The sequence below is a fragment of the Aspergillus pseudodeflectus genome (assembly GCF_044049435.1).
Source record: "Aspergillus pseudodeflectus strain CBS 756.74 chromosome Unknown BJX68scaffold_29, whole genome shotgun sequence".
Taxonomy (NCBI): Eukaryota; Fungi; Ascomycota; class Eurotiomycetes; order Eurotiales; family Aspergillaceae; genus Aspergillus; species Aspergillus pseudodeflectus.
Window position 1 is genome coordinate 115,084 of NW_027263805.1, and position 21,407 is coordinate 136,490.

Sequence of the window (21,407 nt, forward strand, 5' to 3'; positions counted from 1 at the left end):
TGGGAGCACGAGACGGATAAAGTGCGCCTTTAGCCTGAATCCAGCAGCTCGGGGTTCTTCCCCGCTTGCGCTCAGCCGGAGTACACAGTTCGTACCGGAGGCAAGATGTTGGAACCTCCAACTAGGTCCAGCGAGGTAAGCTATCAAGGTCGACAGGATGTGATGTGTCTGGAATTAGAATTCATTAAGTGCCGTCAGGGTATCTTGTAAATACCGACATAAGAATCAACATAAATGGAAGAAGAAAAAAACCCAGAAACGCCGTATGCCCATGAAAACGCTTCATCGCAGAACATAAGACATCGTAGATGGAGATGTAACAAAAACATAGCGTCCACCAATGCCTAAGAGGGCTGACGGTAGAGGTTGCTCGGGTCGCATGTACCTGCATATGTATTATTGTATGTTTTAACCTTCATGCCCGGTCTCACCAGTCCTGACCGCGGTCTCGCATGAGAATTTCAATGGCTTCATCCTCCGGAACTGGGTTGTCATTCAGCTCCTTGACACACTGAGTTAACCCTTCTGCGGCTTCATCGACCTGCTCAGCCGACCATCCTGTACAAGCCATAACCATGCGGCGGTAGTTCTGGCCGAGAACTACGTTCTTAGATTTGAGAGACTCAACTTCGTCTAGAATCTCTTTATTGAATGCTCGATAGCAATCAATCCGTTGTTGCAAAATCTCTGGAGATGGCAAACTGCGGAGGTACGCAGCTTGTGCTTCAGAGAAACCAGATACCGGGTCGAAGTTCTCTGGAAAGAGCGCCTCGAACTCAGCGACTTCAACTCCTGAATCCTTATCAGCATCACCAACTGAGGCCGTTTGAGACGCAGCGCCGTCCTCTCGTATGTCTTTCAGGGTCGCAAGCAGGTCAGCCGAGGACTTCTCCAGATTCTTCAACCGTCGACCAGTTTCCGTCCGTTCAATAGATCTGCGCTTCAGCTCATCTAGTTGTTTCTGTTCGATTTGACGGGCTTTTGCCGACTCTCGAATCTTCGCGTGCCAATGATCAAATTTCTCTTGCTTCGTCGTCAAGTTGGAAGCGAGGTCCTTGTCGAAGGTGCCAAAGGCTTCCTGGATAATAGTCGTTACTTGCGCCATCGTTGCTGTACTGTGGTTAGCGAAGAATCTATGATTGGGGCGAACAATACGTACAGTCCATGACCTCCTTTCTCGTCTTCGCCAATTGATCGGCGAAGGTGTCGTTTCGACCACCGGCTTGCTGGGTACCGCCATCTACCATATCCACGCCAACACCATAGTCGGCCGGGCGTAGACCAGTATGGTTAGGAATATGTGGATCTGCACCGACTTCGAGTAGCTGTGGGACGAGGACGGAGCGAGCGCGGCCAGCCAAATTTAGAGCGGTATCGCCTTGGTCATCTCGGAGGTTGACGATTTCCGAGATAAAGCGGCCCAATGTGATTACTTCATTGGTAGGGGTTCCTCGTTGGTTCGCAGCACCGTTTGGCGCTTGCGACAAAGACGTACCGCCGTGACGGACTATAAACTCGAGCAACGCTTCCAGGTAGTGTTTAGCAGATACATGACCGCCATGTCCAGTGGCTGCCATCACTGCTATATGATGCAAAATCGTGCGCCCGCTATGATCAACCATGTCAATCGTCGGGGCCAAAACCTGCAACAATCGCGGAAAGCTCCTGTAGTCAAGATTGTTCCGCGTGCCAACAGCTTTTTGCAGCGCTGATTCCCCTGCCCCGTTCAAACGGAATATGCTGACACCCTTTTTTATCAGCGCGTTGACAAGCGGCATACGGGCGAGCATTGCCGCCCAGTGCAAAGCATTGTTCCGGTACTCGTCTAGCGGCACTTCCAAGTCTGCACCTGACAGTTGAATCAACGCCGGATGAGTGGAAAAGTCCCTCGTGGTTTTATCCAGAAATAGTGTCATGATTAACTTCATTTTCTGGAATCTTTCGGGGGTTGTCGCTGGCGGCAGAGGCTCGTTTCCATGGCTGATGACATCAACTACCGGGTTGATGGGCTCTAAGTCCTGGTAGAAGGAATCGTTTGGCTCGGTGGGGGTAGGCTCATTCATCGACATAGACGCAGATTCGTAGGGAGCACTGAATGGCTGCGAAGATCGAATGCGCTTGCGAGGCGGTTCCATCGATTCCTCGTGTTCAAAACTCATCGCATCTGGTTGTGCATACCGGCCATTGCTCGGAACGTTGCTCGCAAATCCGCTATCAGAAGCAACGCTGTACATACTCTGTTGGCTACCGAATGGGGGAGGCGCTTCTTGACTGCCGATCTGTTGCGACGACTTTCGTATGACACTTGATCGTCTGCTGTCGCCGCCCCTCGCAACCGGAGAATCGAACCGCGCTTTGCTCATAGCATTGACTGCGGTAGCAGCGGTGCGAGAAATGTTCTGAAAGAAGGTGCCCTGTTGAGGTTGCGACATGTTCCGGTTTTCCATGCCACTATAGAGTCGCTTCCTCTGCGCCGCCATTGCCTGCTCCTTTGTTGGTGTTTCCAAAGAGTCTTGACCCGGGGCGCCAGTGCCGTTGGGGTTCATATCATATTCCAAAAGGGGCCTCAGCAACTCTTCAACATGGTACTCGCGGCATAGTTCCACTCCTCTTTGGTAATTCACCCACGTTCCTTGATATTTTCCATAACCTCCCTGGACCTTTTCATGTTCACCTGCCGCGATTTCTTTTTCTAGGGTTTTCGTCCTTCGCGCTTTGACGACACCGGCAACCTTGAGGATCTGGGTTGCGTTTAACCATGAATCGGATCGGCGCTTCATCACAGCAACTCCATTGACTTCCATCTCATAAACGGAAACATTGGAGTAAACAGCCTACAAGTCAAGCCGCAAGCAGTATCAGTACAGTACGGCGAATGGAGTTAGCGGCGATATGGATAGACAAACCCGGTAGATCTGAGGCTTAAATTCTTCGTGATAAATCATTGTTCCATATCCGTTCATGTCCTCAAACCCGTTGAAGCTAGCCCTCGTGCCGTTTGGGAGACCGTTGGGGAGCCCATTAGGAAGGCCGTTGGAATAAGTAAACGACATGGCGGACTGCTGCGAGTTCTTTGGAGGTGGAGTAGCGCGAGGCGTCGAAGCGACGGACTGGGAGGCGTTGAAAGAGCCCAGTTGAGATTGCGAAAACGACATGCCATTAGCCGACCCGATGCTACCTTGAGAGTAGGACATAGAGAGGCTCGGGCGTGCGTGGTGATTGCTAGAAGCCATGCTGTTGAGCGCTCCCGACCCAGGAGTCTCACGCTCCTGCCTTACGGATTAGCGGACCTGACAATGTCGCCCGAAGATCACCAATGGCATGACACGGTGCAACAATGATGGTAAAATAAGATATAAACTAAGCCGGTAACACCTCGCAGAGAAAAAGAGATAGGTAAGAAAGGGCGAAGGACATGTGGGGAAATGCACCTGGTTGAGGATCAACCGACCAGCGCCGGAGGATCGATATTAATTTCCAAGTCGCGCGAGGCGAGGCGGCGCGTGTGACTCGGGTGGATTTAGATCGCGACGGAGAAAGAAACCATCAAGACAGCCCAGTTTCGTGGTCTGCTAATGGTCAAAAGGCATAAAATCATGCGCAGGAATTCTGTCGGATACTTGACGTCTAATTCATGCAGGAATCCTTATGGAAAGAGAGAAGAAGCTGAAGAATCATAATTCTGCAGCAACACTGAAAGTCGCGTTACGGGACTAGCGCCGTTCATTTTCGCGTTTCCGGCAACTTTCCTTTTCGGGATCACCGCTTTGGCGGACTATTCTGCCGCCCCAGCAGACCAGCAGACGAGAATTTGATAGCGATGACATGGGGTAGCCTGTCAAACCTAACCGCTCATGAATCGACAGTTTCCGTTCCCCAAGTCGGAATGGCGAAGAATCCTTCGCAGCCTCCTCCGTGAATCATCCTACCTCCCCGACCCCATTGCCCGGGTCGTATGGCGCGACCAAATCCTCCAACGATTCCGCCGATACCATGAAGAACCGCGAACACGGATACGGACCGATTATATGCGTCTGATGCAACTGCACAAAAAAGCGCGATATAATCTTTCCCTTCTCCAGCGCGCAAATGAAGGGTTCTCGCACCCACTCGAGAAAGTCTTACAATCCGCATACGGACGGCGTGGAAGGCGCAGGAGGGAATTGCTCGCCAATATGCTTGCCCTTGATACCCCGCAGGATTCTAACTGTCTCGAGGCCCTCGTAACGAACCCCCGCCAGTTTGAGGACGGTTGGATGCCGCCGGCGATCATCACCGCTCTCCTAGCCGCACAGAATGCTAATGCGGCGGCTCTACGACTAAGAAGCAAGCCTCATGTCAAGCACCTCAACCCGCCAATTCCAGAGACGAATGCATGGGGAAGAAAGGTGCCTCTAGTACGGCGGAGGAATATCCGGCGGGAATGGTATAGCAAGGTGCTTGGCTACCTCCTTCCACCTCTACCGGACACGGAACTACAAGTACTGGAAGGCTTAATATCGGGCGAAATCCCTTGGAACCCACCGAAGCGCAGATCGAAACGTCCGGTTAACACTGAACAGTCTAATTGCGTGATGATCCGAACGGTTTTGACGGCTGGACCGCCAAAGGGAGAAACGTTCAGGCCATATACCCATGGACGGCCGCACAACATCACACGGCGGTTCATGCAGAGACTCTGGAAGCGGATATCATGTATCGTCCCGAGGCCCTCTTCGGATGGTCCGGCTGGCAAACTTCGATTTACATGGGATGTTATGAAATCTCGACCGGCGCTTGCTCTACATGTAAAAGAGGGGCGGTCACAGAAACTCTTTGGCGACGGTGGTGGTTGATATAAGAGTCCTACGAAAGTATCCCCGAATGATTACAGGAAGCCGAAGCCCAGCGGCACAGCCGCTATGAAATAATAATACTGTACATTATGAATAGCCTATGTTGTCTATACATCATGATTAGAACCTGATTCCTGGAAGAACAGATTACAAATTGCGGCGCGCTCTACGAAGTAAACAAATCAAGTTTCGAGAGGTCCTACTTTAACCTCGCCTCTCCTCTGAAGCTCTTGAATGTCACGGATCTTCTCATCATGTTTAGCACGGCGCTTCCGCTTGACCTCAAATCGCTTTTTAGAGCCAAACCGCAATTTGATGATAAGATCTGCCGCCTGGCCTCGCGTGAGATCACCATGTTTAATGGTGCCCTCGCGAATCTTAGCCGCATTCAAAAACTCGATTTGTGCCGACGAAGCTGGATTGTTCCGCCACCGCTGCCGGGCCGATATATACCGGTCAACAAAATGAGTCGAGGCGAACGTGTCCGCCGCACGAACAGCAGTCTCCAAGTCTTGTGTGGACGCAATCAGACGAGGCCGGGTGTACTGAGTCTTATCGTCCGTGGTTTTGAATGTCATCACATGATGGACGCTGTACGGGGAGGAGAAACTGTCGTCTGATGGGTCATGATGTTCGAGTGTCAACCACCCAGACCCGCCAGAGAGATGGTATTTATTCTCCCCAACTCGAACCCACGCATAAGGGCTCAGAGAGCGGATATGCTTTTCGGACTTCATATCATGGATAAGGTCGTAGATGGTGTCGTACTTTGTAAATGTGAGCTTGATGTCGGGTACGTCTATTTCGTCGTCTGCTGCAGGCACTCCTTGAACGGCAGAAGTTTGCTCCGCAGCGGATTTCTTTTCCTTCAGCTTTTCTGTGCTGGCTTCTTTTAGAACTTCATCGGGATGAAGACCAAAAAGGGTGGGTGTTGAGATAACGCCGGTATCTAGAGTAGCAACCATGTCGATTATATGGCAGTCTTTCTTGCCGGGGTATAGGCGTAATCCTCGACCTATCATCTGAATGAGAAGATTGCGAGACCGAGTCGGCCGTGCAAGCAATACACAGTCAATATTGGGTATATCGGTACCCTCTGTAAACAAGCCGCAGTTGAGTAAAACCGGGTATTCCCGGTCTCTGAATTTGCGAAGTTGCTCGTCTCTCGTTGTTCTGTGTGTATTGCCGGTGATGTACCGAGCATCGATACCGTGCTGACGGAAGGTCTCCGTCAACGTCTTCGTGTGTTCAATATCAACGCAGAAAACGAGGGTTGATTTACGCTCTGACGCATTGGCCAGCCATGCGCGGACGGTTATATCGTTAGATCTGATGGTATTGACGGCTCTGGATAGTGATCCAACGGCAAAGTCTCCAAACTTGTCCTTCCTGACGCCTTTCAGGTCCGCCTCGGATCTTACGGTCGTGAACATAGCATTGGCAAGCCAGTTCTCATTAATCATATCTGTGTAATCTTTATGGTAAACGATGTGGTCGATAGCGGCGCCAAGCTTAAGCCCATCAAACCTTGAAAAGGTGGCCGACACGCCAACCAAGACTGGGGAATCCGGTGATTTTTCGCACAGTCCGAAATGTGCAAGGACCGTACGGTACGTTGGGGCGACAATATGATGCGCCTCGTCCACCAAAACCAGCTTGTAGTGCCGAGGATCAAACTTTTCGAGCCGATCCCCTGATGTGAGGCTCCTCACAGAAGCAATAATAATATCACCGTGCCCCGAGGCGACGCGGCTTCCCATTTCGATCTCAACCGTGCTGTCGGGATATGCGAGACGGCAATGCCGGTATGCTTGATCAACCAGTTCTCGGCGATGAACGATGATTAGTGTCTTATCTCCCAGTGTCTTTTGCGGAGGTACCCTTCCTATAAGTTGAGTAAATATGACCTAGCGAACCGTCAAATTAGTCTATGCTTCATATATAGATGCACGCCACTTTCCACTGACCGTTTTCCCGGAGCCCGTGGCTAGGGAGACCCCCAAGCGCTTATGGCCTTCGCCAATGTGGCTCAAAACTGATTGAATACATTCTTCTTGATACTCGCGGAGCTGGATAGTTGGCGTTTCCAGAGGGGACGCGGTGGCTACTGCAGAATTCCATCGCCGCGGCTGTCGCAAAATTGAGGTTGGCTGTCTCCAGTGAAGCCTGGTGGGCTTCAAGTAAAGCGTTGACGCCGTCACCAGTCTCAGTTTTCGGCAAATGAGCTCCATCCAGAAGCCATTGGTGTTCAAAGTTAACTATCGTGGGGACCAATTCAAGAGCTGGTCGCAATTTGCGATGCGATAGTCATGCAAACACCGCAAACAACCGGTGGCCTTATCGCAGATAACCAACTTTTTTCCACCGAGACACTTTCCTCCTGCACACTTGTCGTGGAGGTTTTCATTCACTACATTTTGGAATCCTTCTCAGTGACAGGTCATGGTTGCCTTATCTCATCGAAATCCATGTCTGTGGCGCCGTTCCATTTTCGACCCCCGATTGCTCGACCATGAGCAGCTCTGGCCTCTCTGACCCGGAGAAAGATGACGAATTGACGGATATTCCTTCGATAACACCAAGAGCGAACAGAGGCACCCGCCATAAAGCGCTACGAGCTCTACGGTCCTCGCTGTCGCACGAGTCGGTCGAAGCATACAAGAATTTATTTGAGCAGCCCGACGACCCGAACGCAGAGGAAAGCACCTTCACCAAAACACAAGATGGAATCGTGATCTGGACAACGGAGGAGAAACAGCTTCTCTACCGAGCTCTTGATAGGAAAGGGATTAATGGGATCCGCCATATTGCCGCAGCGATTGGTTCCAAATCAGACCTCGAGGTTCAGGAGTATTTCCGGCTTCTGGAAAAGGGTTTGCGACGACAGCATGTTCGCGATGCACGTCTTAGAACGGCAGTTCTAGGCGACATCCCTGCGGCGGCCGAACTCAGCGACCAATGTTGTGAGTCGCTTGACCAATATGCGGAATTACTCTGTCTGGCGGAGCAGGCGGAGGAGGATATCGAAGGGAAGTTGAGACATGGGCGACAGTGGATTGTCGATCACGAAATCGCAGAGCAGTTGGATTCCACCTTTGGCAATGTGGATGAAGGACTACCGGCCGTTGATGGCGAACCTGCGGCTTCTCCGCTGAGTCCATTGCACTCGCAGAATGAGGCTGAATCCGTCTCTGCCCTCAACGCTCCTGCTGAATTCTTCAACATGACCAAGTGGATCATCCTCTCAGAACGTCTGTTCATGAACTTTGGTGGTCCCAGACAGGAGGATAACTGGGTCAATGTTGCCTTCGAGAAAGAGACGCCATCAATCACTGCTGATGCTTTTACGGTATTCCACGACATTGCCCTAGCCCTGACTCGCCGTCTAGTTCATGCAACACATTTCTTTGCTACGTCAAGGGTGCAAAAACATGCGAACTCTACCCGTCCTCCAGCGAGGATAGTGACAGCCTCCGACGTCAGAAGGGCAGCTCGCACACTCAACGTGAAGACCGACAGCTCCGACTTCTGGATCGGATTAGCCCGGCGATGTAGCCTCGATGTGGTGGACGAACGCCATAAACGGGGCTGGAACCCTGTTAGTCTGGACCACGAAGAAGTGGAAAATTTACTATCACGCAGGGAGTTGCCCGAGGAGCCTTACAAAACAGGTATTCTCAGCCCAATGCCCATGAGACGCTCCGGCAGCGTCTCTAGTGGAATGTCTGTGGATTCGCTTGATCTGCTCGATCTCGAGGCCCCCGAGGACCCTGAAGACGAGCAAGCAGAAGAACACGCCGAAGCGGTCGACCGGCAGAACAGTGCTGTCGACGAACAGTTGTTCTGGGCAGTGCTCGGAAAGTCACCACCAAAAACTCTCGAGACCCGGCTCTCAGACAAAGACATTCCACGTAAACCAACAGACAAACGCAAATCAATGGAAGAGCTCATCGGCTGGCGAGAGCGAACGTTCCCTCAAAACGACTGGGAAGTATATGGGCACGAGACTGAGAATATAAACCGCGAGTTCGACAGTCGGCGCAAAAGACCCCGATTAGCGACACTCTCTCCCTCTCCTTCTCCCTCTCGTTCCAGGAGCAAACATGAAGTACGTGCCTCCAAGTCCCGAAGCCTGCGCGCTTGCCCTTCCTTCCGTCGGCATCGTAAGTCCCAGGAGAAAATCCTCAACTCGGATTCGGAAGTTGATTCGGACCCGACATTCCAACCAGAGTCAGCAGAGCAGAAGTCGAAATCAAGGGTCACGAGAACAAGCTCACGCAAACGCGTACCCGTCTCATACGCTCCGCAGCAGTTATTTGACTTGGATGTGGAGATGGATGTCGATGCTGGGTCGGAGCGTGATGATTCTCATCCTTTAGATAATCGACAGGAACGGAGCGATAGCGATAGCGCAGATGATGTTGAGGATGATGTTGAGACTCGTGGCGAGTCACCTGCAAAATCAGCCGATCCTGGAAATGGACGCGATGCCGGAGACGAAGTCTGGGATGAATTCCGAGACGACTTCCTGGGCCCTGACGATAATCTTCCCAGTCATGCAGGAGGACTGTCATGCGGCAGCGATGAAGAAGATCAGGACTAAGCCGAGTTTTGTCCTCCATCTCAGGTTTCTTGTGGTTCCTGGGTTGGCAGAAATTCTGGAATGATCCTTCTATTCCGCTTCTTCTTTGCATTTGGAGCTTTTTTTCCATCACCTTTTAGCATTGGGTCCGGGTGTGTTAGTCGAATTTTTGATGCATTTACATGGAGATATACTTTTGTATCTACGAGAGCTACGGAATCTAACAGTGTGCTTTGGTCAAGCATTCGAATTTATCATGAGACCTCATCTTAAAAGATATAGATTCATCGAGTTGGATTTATAGCATAAAAGCAGTAAAAGTAAGAGAAACTTGAAACTGAAACTCCAAAAGCGAAACACTGGTGCGCCCTTTTCCTAATACTCAATAATAAATCGAATCGAGTTCGACGACCGTACCGATGTAAATAAGTAACTTCATGTAAAGCTCTCTCTTGCTTCTCGTTCACCTTTAAGTGTCCATCCCTCGTTGTGAGATGAAACCTGTTCCGGATCAAACTCAGATCGCCCCTGCTTCTACCGCTCGCCAGCCAGAAAGTGTTGTACATAACAAATGGGTAAATTATGGATTTGAAATTCCAGAAAAAGCACTCTCATATCCACCTTAATACTGCGACCGAGCATTTAAAGGTCAAGAGTCTTGAAATCTGTACCCGCAGTGGCGCTCAAAGGCTGCGGGGCTCCAACGGCATTGGCAGCGGGTTGGAAGTTGTAGCGGTTGTTGATGCCGGCTGTCGCAGCGTCGGCAATGTTGTTGCCAGTGGCACCGCCGAGGCTGACAGACTGCAGTGTATCCTGGACTTCCTTGACGCGCTTCTTGAAAGCGAGGCGGTCGAGGAACAGTTGCTGGCGGGCGAGTTCGAGTTCGCGGCGTTCGGCCTCGATGATCTCCTCCATCTCATTGAACTGCTGGAGCTTGATTTCGAACTTCTGGAGGGTGACGTTGACGGCTGCGGAGACGAGGCGGGTCATCTCGCGCTCTTCGTGGGATGCGAGGGCTCCGGCACGGGCTGCTGCAGCGCCAAGGGCGACGGTGGCGAGTGAAGCCTTCGGTTGCTTGTCAGTGCTGCCGGCTTCAACGACTTCTGACGGCTCTGCGCGGGCAGTGTCCACATCCATGGAGTCTTCGCTCTTGACAGCGGCGCCCTCCTTCTCCTTGCCCTTGTCTTGCTTGTCCGCGCTGGTTCCTTTCTCCAACTGCTTCTTGAGCTCCTTTCGAATCTCGTCTACAGACCTGCCCGCGGCCGCAGCGGCGACAGAAGGTTCTGCCATTTGGGCCAGGAAGGCGACCACGGATAGAACTGGGTTTTCCACGTGGCTGATAGGATCACGTCCGGGACCAGCCCGCACCTCGGGACCATCTTCAAGGTACTGGTCTTCGATTTCCAGCTGAAGGAACTTCATCACGCACTCTTCTCTTGACCTTGTGCCGACATGGTTGGCAATCTGCTCCCAGTTCTCGTCAAAGTTCTCGAGACCTTCGAGGAGAAGGACCAGTTCAGAATCTGACCAGGGGGCATCTCGGTCAGGCGCCCTTGAATATGATGTGTCTTCCAGCTTGACGAAGTCTGAGGCGTTGTGGCTTGACGGCATCCGACCCTGTAAGAAGCAGTTGGGGCAAAGGTCGTACTTGGAATCTGGACCAGTTGCGCTCCCCGTAGCCGGTGTTGACTTTGCATAATGGAAGCGCAGGCGCGTGCAGTCGATACCGCATGTGAAACACTGAAACTTCTTTCGTGGCTCTTGTGACGCGGCCTCTAGAGCCTTAGAGGAGTCTGCGGTACCATTGGCGGCAGATTCGCCGTTGGCCTGTTTCTCTTTATCTTCAACTGCTGGTGTGACCTCCTTTCCTTTATCGTCGTAGACATTTCGGCGAATTTCGAGGTTAAGGTCGGCCTTGGTTGCAGGAGTAGCGGAAGCGGCACGGTCGGTTGCCGGCAGCGGCTTTCCAGGCTTAACAAAGTGGTTCGGGCCAGGTTGGAATGGCTGAAGGCCTCGCGGTGTATCGGCGACGACTCTAAAATGTCCAGTAAAGGGAGGACCGATGTTTGAGGGTCGGGTTTGAGGATCCACCTTGACATGGGTCAGCACACATGGTGTCAAAGGTAACAGCAGGCGAACTCACTTGATAGTTAATCAACCCCCATTGTTCAAGGAACGAGTGAACTCGCATGATCGCACACACATCTCCAGCAAGATTTCGTCGGCAGGCCGTCACAGTAAGATATTCGATCGGGTTCAATCGGTAGGTATTGATCATAAAATCCCTGTAGTCCTTATAAACAGCTGGCGTCTTGCTGCGGTTGCGGCCATTGAAGAACTCGGCCAGAGCTTTCTTCTCGATCGGGTGAATCGTGTGCATGTCGAACCATGTCGAATAACTAGGGAGGATGATGGCATGTGTTTGAGAAACGAGATGCGAGCGCGCCGAGGCTTCGAGTGAGGATTTGGCCTGTACAGACTGTTCTTCCGAGCCGCCTTCAGCGCCAGACTGTGCGGCAACGTCGGCTAGTTCCTCGCTACCTTCGCTCTCCTTCTTGGTCTCGTTCTCTGTGCCGCCCATTTCCTCGTCCTCCTGTCCGGTGTTCCTGGGTTTCGGGGAAGCGGGAGTATCTGATAGGTTGCCAGTCTTGTCAGTCTTTGATGTATCCGCGTACGCAACTGAGAAACTGCTGGGCGCAACCGCAATAAAGGGATAATGTCACGGCGGCGAAGGAGAACCACGGCATGGTTTAGTCAGGGGATGGATGGAAGACGCACCGGAGGCATTGACCACATCACCGGGGGCATCTTGGCCGGATGTCAGCTGAACATCATCGGCGACGCCGCTCGAGACAGCGGAGTTCTCATCCATGGTGGGCAGTTGATGAGTTCGAGATGGCTCACGTCGCGGCAACGAGGCGAACAAGGGTCCTTTAGTGTCCTTAAGAATAGAGTGGAACGGACAGGGGGCGCATGCAGTTTTGGAGATGGATAAGGAAATGCGACGCGACGGAAAGTAATTGGGTACGGAAACAAGTGGGAGTGGACTCCCAGGCGGGTTGCTCTTGAAGCTCGACTGACACTACTGAGGGCGTTGAGCAACTTTGATCAAGCGGGTTCGTCGCGACTTCGCGCCAAGACCGCTAACTCGATTGGGTGCTTATGTAAGGCTGCTCTCTGTGAGCCCTACAGTGAACTTCTTTCTTTCCAGTCTCCTCATATTTCAAGGTCTGAAAGTGAATGAAATATGACTGAAAGTAAAAGAAAACGGAAATTAAAATCCAATTTCTATCCGGAGACGCTAGAGTCTCATGTTTCGAATTGCTCTAAGTACATGCTTATTTGGCCCGGTGTCCTAGCTCCAGCGCATTGATGTACTGTATCTCTCGAAACAACAGACTAATGTTTTCTCGCCGCAGGTATTGTTTTTGCCCTCTCTTCCCAGACCTTCGCAATTGCTGGGCGCGCGCGAATCTTCTCCAACCAAGCCCAGAGATTGGGAAATTCCGTGTCGAATTTGATGGCATCAGTGATGAACGGGATGGAGTCGAACCAAGGAAGGAAAGCTGCATCAGCATAGCTGAACCTGTCGCCGACGAGGTACTCGCGATCCTTAAGGACGCCGTCCAGAACGCCGGAGACCCGAAGGATCTCATTGTGGTAGCGGTCAATAGCGCTTTGGACCTTTTCTGGGTGGAAACGGGTGAACCACGAGAACTGGCCAAAGTATGGGCCTTGGCCGGACATTTGAAAATGAAGCCATTGTTTGGCGAGGAAGTAATCCTTAGAGCCGTGCTCGAAGCTAATTGTGTGCTCTTTGTCGTAAGTTTCGACGAGATATTCGATGATTGCCCCGGATTCCCAGATGGCGATCCCAGTATTGGGATCTTCAATAGCTGGAAGGCGTCCGTTAGGGTTGATCAAGGTGTAAGGCTCTGACTTAATCTGCTTCTGGTCGAGCTCTATCCAGTTGTATGGCAAGTCCAGCTCTGCGAGGAGTGCTGCGACCTTCCATGGATTGGGAGAAGGGCCGTGGCCATATAAGGTGATAGCTTGAGTAGACATGGCTATTGGTCGAGATCAAAGATGCGGAACGCACGTTGATTGATGGCCGAGGACTAGATTTGATGGAGGTGATTTCAGTTGCAGGCGGTGCTGGACGGATTGATGGTTGGTAAGGGGAGCGTATCGTCGCCATTTTATATTTGATTCTCGAGATTTGATCGAGAAAGTGATATTCGTGCTGAACAACATCGTCATGGTGTAATTGTAAGAAATGGCCCCTCGCCGAGACTCGGCGAGCTCATGTGGAGCCCGTGAAATCAATCGATTCAGTAAGCAGTGCCTAGCAGCATCTCGGCGAGAGTCGCCGAAGCATCTTTTATTTGTCAGATATATTCATCTTGCGAACCGGGTTGCTGCAGGATACCACTGATAATGCCGATGGCACGACGGAATTAAGATAGCCTGTTCTGCTAGGACACTGCTCCAACGGACTGTACCTATTTCAGATACGAATACACTGACAGTGGTGGACGGAGTCAACCAATTCCTCAAGGCACCAGCAGACAACCGCTACCTAATTCACGACACATTATGCCCTATTCAAACGTCAGCTCAGATATCCTCTCATAAGGCCATCATATATCGTCACAGTCATACAAAATAGTCACGTTGAAATCACCCTTGATCGAAACCTTGAGGTCAACCTCCCGCGGCGTGTCGAGGTTGAAAACGATATCAAACAACTGATCGGGTGAGATGTTGCTGCCTTCTCCATCTTCATTTTCATCTTCATCCTCAATCGAGTCTCCATCTTCATTGAGTGTATTGATTCTGTAAATTCTCGGTCTTTCACCCGGTATGCTCGCGCCAGATCCGGTATCTTTTTTCTCCTCGCTCTCTACTGTTGGTCTGTCCGTGTCTTTTGCTTTAAGGTCTTCAGTGCTTGAGTCCGTTGGTGATAGTGAGAGGGTTGCCAGGCCGCGCCGAAGAGCATCGTGGTTGTCGGGTGTTGAGCTGCCGGCGTGCTCGTCCTGGTTCTGGGGATTATCAGAATTCATTTCGATTTCAGTAAATCTTGTCACTTTCTTCGGACCAAAACTTTCTCCTCTAATGCGTGAGGTCTGTTGGGATGGTTCAGGTCGAAGGCGCTGCGCAAGAGGAGACGATGATGGGACGCGGCAGGGGGAGTTGTGACGTCACATATCATCGCAAAGTACCCTCATCCGAATTGCATGATATCGAAGTTCAGTTACTGAATGAGCATTGAGTCATGAAGGAATGTGTACCTGAGCTATCTAATACGCTGCTGGACCCTCCTGAGAAATATCTTTATCGTCTGGCTACCAGCTGGAAGATCATTCCCTTCCGTCTCTTTACGGTCGAAGTATAGCCTCCATGCACCGTCCTGGGAATCAAACGACTCGGAAGCGGTAGACTCCCCAGTCTGCGCTGCAGTTCCTTCTGTGATCTGTACAGCCATCCACCTCTGCATATCGTCCAAAGTAAGATACGCATCATTATCAGTCAAGTCGAATGGGCCGCACACATGGCCCTCGGTATCCTCCTTACCACCCCAGCGTACCTCGTCCGTTTCGCTGTCAAGGAAAACCCATCTCGCCAAAGGCTTGTCCTCGGCACTCATTGAAATGAGCCCACTCAAGTTGTCCTCTTCAAAATCAGGGTGGTGGTATAAATGCCCGTTGAACGGAGTCATCGAGGAAGTCGGATGTTTCGTTATATAAAGCTGGGATAATTGAAATCCGATTAGTTTTTGATCTAGATCTTGAGGGACATCACATGGATCCCGCGCGATAGCTCCGAGACAAGTAATATGAGATATGTAGTGCTCACCTTCCGATCCCTGCCTAAATATACCTGTGAATTGTGAACTTGTTCCCGCTCGTGTATAGAGCCCTCGCTGGCATCGCAGACAGCGCAGAGGCCGAATCTTGTCTTCCGTGCACTCTCCTTTGTATTCTTCTCGCGGTCTCGCATTGCGTTTGATGCTTCGTTTAGCCCAAAAATCGTTGGGATGGTTGTTGCTATCATTGCGATTCCCAGCACCATGTTGTCTGTTAGGATCGCTTTCGACTCAATCAATGTGGGTTTAGTGACTAGATTGTGGCTGGAACAATGAGCATATAAACCACGAAAGCTAATAGATGGTGACATGCGAAGTCAAATAGTAGTGATCCCTAAGGTCTGGTTCTTCACCAAGATCAATCCAGGTCGCGGTCGCCGGAAATGGAAAGCCGCCACAGGGTCGGGGGCTGCCCAGCGTCATATTTGATAGATAGTGACATCACTAATGAAGGAATCATGAGGACGAAATGATTGATAGATGTCTCATTTCTTTTCACCAATGGACTGATCTTTGTCGTCGTTATCCTCCAGGCACATCCTACAGTTAGGGCTAATCTCAAGCCGAACTTCCCTCACAATGGCAGAACGCGATAGGCACTTGATCCCCTCCATACAAGCCAAAGAAATAAACTAACATACCCATCCAGCGATGGAAACGACTACCAAACCGGCAGCGAAAGCGAGCGCTCCAAGCGCCCTCGCCCACCCAAGCTCAAGCGAGTCGTCACCAAGACCACTTCCACCGATACCACCCAAGGCAAAGAGATCAATCCCAAAGAAGCATCAGACTCCAAGTCACTCGTTCAGGATGATACCGACCTTCCACCAACGGGGCCGTGGGGAAACAGGGGAGTGACGTCGCCGAAAGCCGGGACGAAGAGGGCGCCGCAGAAGGACTCGAGTCTTAATGTCCGAATTAATCTGGATTTACGGGCTGATGTGGCGTTGGAACTTCATGCCGTGTTGCAGGGAGATATCACGATTGGGTTATTTTGATCCTGGCTTCCAGCGTTGTGGTGGATGTGCTTCGCTTAGTATGAAGTACCGTGTATGAGCTAGGTAGAGAATCGGAGGTTTAGATGTTTGTCAATCACACCTCGAAAATCTCATTTAGAGGGGTAATACAAGACTCTCCATAGCTATCTTATGTGTTCTGAGATCGTTGTGAAATCAGCTGAGTATTTCTTCTTTTCGTTCGAATCATGGATGGCTTCACACTAGTACTGACGACCTACTGAGGCTCTGACCACACCCTCAACTCGCCTAGAGGATTGATACGTTCGACATACTCTTCCGTTTCTAATATGCATTCCTCGACATCCTCACGGTTAAGTTGACGGGCAATATCAACGGCAGTCCAGTTTCTGTACCGAAGATTCACATCAGCTCCGTACTCGATGAGCAGTTCGACGGTGTCCAGGTGGCCCCGAAAGGACGCGATCCAGAGCAAGAAGTAACCATCGGCATCGCGCGCATCTACGTCAGCTCCCTCATCCAGGAAAGCTTTGAGAACTTCAGTGTGACCTCCAGCAGCAGCAGCCACCAATGTCTCGTTATCATGGATATTGAAGGGGGAACCCTTCTCGATAAAGAAACGCACTATATCAATATGACCTCCCCGTGCAGCTTGCAGAAGAGCCGTGCCATTACCAATAGGGCCCGGACCAGTGGCGTCCGGCACAAAGTCCAATAAGTACGTCAGAGTTTGGAGGTCACCCTGATATGCAGCAGAGCGAAATATGGCATTGTAGTGAGCAGCGTCGTATAGGCCTTTGGTGTCCCCTGCAATCAGTAGTTTGATGACCTCGAATTTGTCGCTACAGTAAGCGGCATCCAGAGCACACCCATGATACCCAACCTTCTTTTTGTCCTCGGCTCCATTTTGGAGTAGAAAGCCGACTGTCTCGAGATGGCCGTCAATCGATGCCGCCTGTAAAGCTGTCCCGTAATATCCATCCTCATCTTGGGCATTGACATCGGCCCCATTACTCATCAAAAACTGCATAACGTCTATGTTGCCCCCTCGAGAAGCAGCCAAGAGAGCAAAATCCAGCTCTCGAGCCCCTTTCTCCACCAGCAGCTGTACAATCTCCAAGTGGCCCCCGAAGCAAGCAGCCCATAATGCAGACCCTCTGTGATAGGGGATATAGGCGAACCCCGGTAAAGTAGTTCTTGGGTAGTGGGCAAGCCACCTGGGGCCACAAATGTGGTTCACTTCTGCTCCGTTGTCCAGGAAAAGTTTAACAAGCGCTTTGTGCCCCTTGAGAGAAGCAACAAGCAGCGGGGTACCGAGTCGTTGGCTCTCAGCATTCACATTCGCGCCTTCTTTCAAAAGTAACTCGGAGATTTCATAGTGACCGTTGTAGGAGCTCCATATCAGGGCGGTCGTATTAATATCGTCTGCCTGGTCTGCGCTCACTATTTTGTCGTTGATTGATTTACGGAGAACGTCCAAATGCCCGTTGAGCGCCAACAGGTGGATGGGAAGCGTCGGCTTGGGTACATGTTCCCGAGGGAGAATCGTCTCCCAAAATTCGTTTACCTAGACAGTAGATCGTGTATATAAACGGTAAAGTGACCCTCCCATATTCTCACGCGATGACAAAGGCAGACTCTTTAGGTGGTCGGCCCAATTTTCTGCCGCATACTACCTAAGTGATTGATGAATAGAGTTATGACGCCTATTTGCATCCACAAGATCCTCCATCAACAGATACCGCATATAGATGCCAGTCATCAACTCCTTTGCCTCTAATAAGCTGAAAGAGAATTTTTGTTCTAGGCGGACAGTTGTCACATCATGGAGGAGAAACTCCCTGGCTGTTTCGTGGAGGAAGTAAATATCATAGTCCTTAATGATAACAAACGGACCACAAATGTTCCGAATCGTTGCTTTGAGTATCTCTTGATCAAACGCGGATTCTGCCAGAGTCCGCGAAATGGGAGACCCTGCAACCCCTAGGGCTACGCCCATTTTCCGTGTGTTCAGCGGACACCGCGCTGCAGCGATGATTTGGAATATCAGTCGCACTATTTTGACGTCTTCGCTTCGGACTTGCTCAAGAATGACTTCGTACATTCCTTTCAAAGTAGGTGGTAGGTGGTAGGTGAGGAATTGACATTGTCTTTGGCCTAAGATTCCTGGGCAGGTTGGAGCGAATGTATTTAATTGCTAAGTGTACCTAAAGATACGTGCGATTCTCTGCCCGGTAGAGTTGTTTCTCTAGGTTGAGTTAGACATCCTGAGAGTAGGCACGAGGAAGACCTAATGTGCTCACAAATTCCTTCACTTTGGCTTTGATAAATAGATTCACCTCGGCCTTGATTAGCTCGCCTACTTGGTGGCTTTCCAGCTTGGTATCACTAGGGAGGGAATCAAACGGGCTTTGTATGGTATGATAGGGCCGACTTGTAACGAGGAACTTTAAACCATGAGCCCATGCTGCGCTACGGCTTTTTCGTAGAAGTCATTGAGCTGAGAGCCCAGCTGCTCTAGGTCGGCCTCGGGGCACTTATTGAGGGTGTCTAGCACACATACCGTACTACACGCGGTAGGGTCCCCAGTAGCTGCAATCAAAATCCGCCAAAGCTCATGCGTGTCCTCCCGAAGCTTTATCCCATTGTTGTCCCACGGGCGCGTGGCATGCCGAATGAGATGGGGTTGCTAACTGAATAGCTGATGAAGGATTACGCACAACGCCGTGGAAAGGGTACACTCTTGCTCCCCGTGCTTGAAAAAGTAGTAATAGACCGTTGTTGTGGAGCTAGGGGCAATGAGGCTGTTGAGAATTGACTTGGAGAGTACTGATTTTCTAGATCCCAGATCTAGAAAGAGAAAGAGTAATTCACTGTGATGACTATTCTTCTAGCGCACATACTGTCGAGTCTGCGGCATCCACTCGCATGTTCCTGGTACAGGCTTGGGGACTCTCTCCTTGAGTCTCTCGTAGCCTCCTGGGAGCTTAAAGCTTTGAAGGCAAAGATTCTGTTTTTCTACAAGGGCCTGGTTCACTCTCTCCTGGTGATAATGCTCTTGTCGCAGATGGACTTCGTTCAGTCGTTGACTAATGCTCATTTATGGCCGTGAGATACGCTATATGGACAAGTACAGATTATAAGCCAAACATGTCTTTAGTGAGTGTGATTTCTAGGTTATCTAAGGACAAGTACTAGCACTACAAGTAGAGATAAACCTTTACTTACGATACACCTTCAATGCCAAGACTTCCTCTGCAACTTCCTGAGCAGGAAGGAACTCAAGCAGTTCCTTCGCATACGCAGCCGCCGCCAGTGCGGCGTATCCGTGCCACTGGTCATTCTTATGACTATCGCAATAGTCACAAATCCCGCGCACGATGATACATGGGAAGTCATTCATAAGACCGGACACTTCCATTTCAACATAGACCGCATCTGGTATATCCCGCAGGAGCGAGTCTCGCACCGCCGCTGACTTGACAACAGAGTTGCCAGATACAACCATTCCGTAGTGGACGTTGGGGGCATCGCTCGCCAGCTGGGCTCGAGCCACATCCCATTCCATTGGGTGCTGCGCACAAGCTGATTTAGGAGAGTGTGGTTGGTTTGCCTTGAAAAGGCGATCTGTTTTTTGGTCGGGGGGCGAGCACTTGTTCTTCAGAACGTTGTCTTTCTTGAGGGCATCGCGCACGCTGCGCGGGAAGCGGGTTCTATCTAGGTCGATCTACAGCCGAAACTGACCGACTGCTAAGAGTATGGAATTCAGGGCCTATTGAGGAAGCCCGTTTAACGAAATTCGCCGCCTTCAAGCGCCTTCCTAAAATCGTGTTGTCTGACCCCGCCATAGTTATCGCTGGGGTAGCTAATGGCAACATCCCCAAGCCTGACGTCGTATTTCTGGGATGGGATGCCACCGGCAATACTAACCATAAACCCAACGCGAATATCATAAAACGTTCGGAGCAGGTTGATAGCGATCGCGGTCGCCGGCGTATTTCTGATAGATTCCGCAGGGGGGAAGCTATTACGATGTAATAATTTGCTATCTTCCCTAGAAGATAGCTATTCAAGTCTAATTTGTCCTGAACTGAAAGGGGCCGTAGGTGATATCCAGCATCTTTGCCGCTGCTATCGCCTCTATGTGAAGGGCGCAGATCCACCCTATCTAGAATTGTTCCAGAGGGGGAGGCTTTTGCTATGCGAAAGACATTGCTGATGTGCTGAAGAATGGGTGTGTTTTTAGGCACGATGATAGAAACGGTTGGGGAGGATAGTAAGAGGTAGAGAGGGCGGACTGTGCAGATCAAGAGGCTGGCGCGCTTCGTGTGTCTTATGAGAAAGAGCCTGACCAGGGCAGTCATATGAGCCCAGCGCTTGAGATCCAAAGGCCTTTCCCATGACTGTCAATCTCTATCACCTTCTGCTGAAACCCGTTAACGCGTCCTCTCTTGCCTGGGATGCACGTATCCAAGCGGCAAAAGACATCTCTTTATTGGTGATTTGTAATTCCGAGAAATGCAATGCACCAATAATAACATGCACTAGACGCTGCTGGGCTTGGCAGCGAAGACCAGCCCTGCGCTGGTCGAAAGCTGTCAAGAGAGCCCAGACTCTGAGAGGCCTGCTGGACTGCTCAGCGACTATGCTTTTACGACTGCCGGTGCGGCCTATGAGTTTGAAGCTGTTTTCAAAAGTCGCTATCAGCCGTGGTTCTAACAACTTCACCAGTCGACTCAAAAGGTGCCATGACATCAATCCAGTGACCGATGTTGAATATAGCTCCGATTTACGGCTGACAGGTTCATTTCAGCCCTCGACGCCATCAAGCATCACTTATGAAGATAGCCTTTTCACCCATCCTCTTCAGGACATGAAACAGTTCCCACTCAGCGGAAAACGATGAGCCTGTTAAGTACCGTGGCCAGTGTACAGGCTGTCCTCAATCTCTGGAATGAGGTTACCCAGAGGCACGCGGGTAAACGCGTCATAATCCTCAGCCGTTTTAGGAAGTTCCTAGAGCTGTTCGCAGCCATTCTCGAAGGAGAATTTATGTTGAAGCCCACCCTATTTCATGGTATGATGACAGATCTAGAGAAGACGCAGGCCAAAGACGCCTTTCTGAGGGGCCACGCCACATTATCGCC

The 21,407-nt window shown here is 50.9% G+C and overlaps 9 protein-coding genes across 9 annotated transcripts; 2 read left to right on the forward strand and 7 right to left on the reverse strand.

Moving 5' to 3' along the window:
• Positions 1-159: 159 nt before the first annotated feature.
• Positions 160-2,928, reverse strand: BJX68DRAFT_239873 (putative APSES transcription factor (MbpA)). Its single transcript, XM_071040590.1, has 2 exons — positions 1,160-2,928; positions 160-1,110 (listed from the first exon to the last, which is right to left on the reverse strand). Exons 1-2 carry the CDS (start codon positions 2,802-2,804, stop codon positions 428-430), a joined length of 2,328 nt encoding a protein of 775 aa, XP_070897624.1. The 5' UTR covers positions 2,805-2,928; the 3' UTR covers positions 160-427.
• Positions 2,929-3,329: 401 nt separating this feature from the next.
• Positions 3,330-4,926, forward strand: BJX68DRAFT_112321 (uncharacterized protein). The gene has a single exon (XM_071035930.1). The coding sequence runs from the start codon at positions 3,855-3,857 to the stop codon at positions 4,833-4,835; it is 981 nt and encodes a 326-aa protein (XP_070897625.1). The 5' UTR covers positions 3,330-3,854; the 3' UTR covers positions 4,836-4,926.
• Positions 4,927-7,117, reverse strand: BJX68DRAFT_112312 (DEAD/DEAH box helicase). Its single transcript, XM_071035929.1, has 2 exons — positions 6,803-7,117; positions 4,927-6,742 (listed from the first exon to the last, which is right to left on the reverse strand). Exons 1-2 carry the CDS (start codon positions 7,064-7,066, stop codon positions 5,018-5,020), a joined length of 1,989 nt encoding a protein of 662 aa, XP_070897626.1. The 5' UTR covers positions 7,067-7,117; the 3' UTR covers positions 4,927-5,017.
• Positions 7,118-7,221: 104 nt separating this feature from the next.
• On the forward strand, positions 7,222-9,694 carry BJX68DRAFT_239876 (uncharacterized protein). Its single transcript, XM_071040591.1, has one exon. The coding sequence runs from the start codon at positions 7,348-7,350 to the stop codon at positions 9,436-9,438; it is 2,091 nt and encodes a 696-aa protein (XP_070897627.1). The 5' UTR covers positions 7,222-7,347; the 3' UTR covers positions 9,439-9,694.
• On the reverse strand, positions 9,687-12,499 carry rscE (putative RSC complex subunit (RSC8)). Its single transcript, XM_071040592.1, has 3 exons — positions 12,196-12,499; positions 11,561-12,048; positions 9,687-11,508 (listed from the first exon to the last, which is right to left on the reverse strand). The coding sequence occupies exons 1-3, from the start codon at positions 12,287-12,289 to the stop codon at positions 10,060-10,062; spliced, it is 2,031 nt and encodes a 676-aa protein (XP_070897628.1). The 5' UTR covers positions 12,290-12,499; the 3' UTR covers positions 9,687-10,059.
• Positions 12,500-12,803: 304 nt separating this feature from the next.
• On the reverse strand, positions 12,804-13,587 carry BJX68DRAFT_112356 (glutathione S-transferase family protein). Its single transcript, XM_071035932.1, has one exon. The coding sequence runs from the start codon at positions 13,480-13,482 to the stop codon at positions 12,817-12,819; it is 666 nt and encodes a 221-aa protein (XP_070897629.1). The 5' UTR covers positions 13,483-13,587; the 3' UTR covers positions 12,804-12,816.
• A 367-nt stretch (positions 13,588-13,954) lies between these two features.
• On the reverse strand, positions 13,955-14,661 carry BJX68DRAFT_112361 (uncharacterized protein). The gene has a single exon (XM_071035933.1). It carries the CDS (start codon positions 14,478-14,480, stop codon positions 14,058-14,060), a length of 423 nt encoding a protein of 140 aa, XP_070897630.1. The 5' UTR covers positions 14,481-14,661; the 3' UTR covers positions 13,955-14,057.
• Position 14,662: 1 nt separating this feature from the next.
• On the reverse strand, positions 14,663-15,210 carry BJX68DRAFT_112353 (uncharacterized protein). The gene has a single exon (XM_071035931.1). The coding sequence runs from the start codon at positions 15,134-15,136 to the stop codon at positions 14,714-14,716; it is 423 nt and encodes a 140-aa protein (XP_070897631.1). The 5' UTR covers positions 15,137-15,210; the 3' UTR covers positions 14,663-14,713.
• A 1,306-nt stretch (positions 15,211-16,516) lies between these two features.
• BJX68DRAFT_268176 (ankyrin repeat-containing domain protein) lies at positions 16,517-19,828 on the reverse strand (the record flags this gene model as incomplete). Its single annotated transcript, XM_071046006.1, has 3 exons — positions 16,517-17,827; positions 17,981-18,366; positions 19,489-19,828. The coding sequence occupies 3 exons, from the start codon at positions 19,826-19,828 to the stop codon at positions 16,517-16,519; spliced, it is 2,037 nt and encodes a 678-aa protein (XP_070897632.1).
• Between the last annotated feature and the right edge of the window lie 1,579 nt (positions 19,829-21,407).

Excerpts from the sequence above, each read along its gene's own strand:
- BJX68DRAFT_239873 (XM_071040590.1), bottom strand. The coding sequence starts at position 2,804 with ATGGAAGTCAATGGAGTTGCTGTGATGAAGCGCCGATCCGATTCATGG. Across the intron at positions 1,111-1,159 it reads GAGAAAGGAGGTCATGGACT|CAACGATGGCGCAAGTAACG; the intron begins GTACGTATTGTT and ends ACCACAGTACAG.
- BJX68DRAFT_112321 (XM_071035930.1), top strand. The coding sequence starts at position 3,855 with ATGAATCGACAGTTTCCGTTCCCCAAGTCGGAATGGCGAAGAATCCTT.
- BJX68DRAFT_112312 (XM_071035929.1), bottom strand. The coding sequence starts at position 7,066 with ATGGAGCTCATTTGCCGAAAACTGAGACTGGTGACGGCGTCAACGCTT. Across the intron at positions 6,743-6,802 it reads CCACGGGCTCCGGGAAAACG|GTCATATTTACTCAACTTAT; the intron begins GTCAGTGGAAAG and ends ACGGTTCGCTAG.
- BJX68DRAFT_239876 (XM_071040591.1), top strand. The coding sequence starts at position 7,348 with ATGAGCAGCTCTGGCCTCTCTGACCCGGAGAAAGATGACGAATTGACG.
- rscE (XM_071040592.1), bottom strand. The coding sequence starts at position 12,289 with ATGGATGAGAACTCCGCTGTCTCGAGCGGCGTCGCCGATGATGTTCAG. Across the intron at positions 12,049-12,195 it reads TGATGTGGTCAATGCCTCCG|ATACTCCCGCTTCCCCGAAA; the intron begins GTGCGTCTTCCA and ends GCAACCTATCAG. Across the intron at positions 11,509-11,560 it reads GGGGGTTGATTAACTATCAA|GTGGATCCTCAAACCCGACC; the intron begins GTGAGTTCGCCT and ends ACCCATGTCAAG.
- BJX68DRAFT_112356 (XM_071035932.1), bottom strand. The coding sequence starts at position 13,482 with ATGTCTACTCAAGCTATCACCTTATATGGCCACGGCCCTTCTCCCAAT.
- BJX68DRAFT_112361 (XM_071035933.1), bottom strand. The coding sequence starts at position 14,480 with ATGAATTCTGATAATCCCCAGAACCAGGACGAGCACGCCGGCAGCTCA.
- BJX68DRAFT_112353 (XM_071035931.1), bottom strand. The coding sequence starts at position 15,136 with ATGACTCCGTTCAACGGGCATTTATACCACCACCCTGATTTTGAAGAG.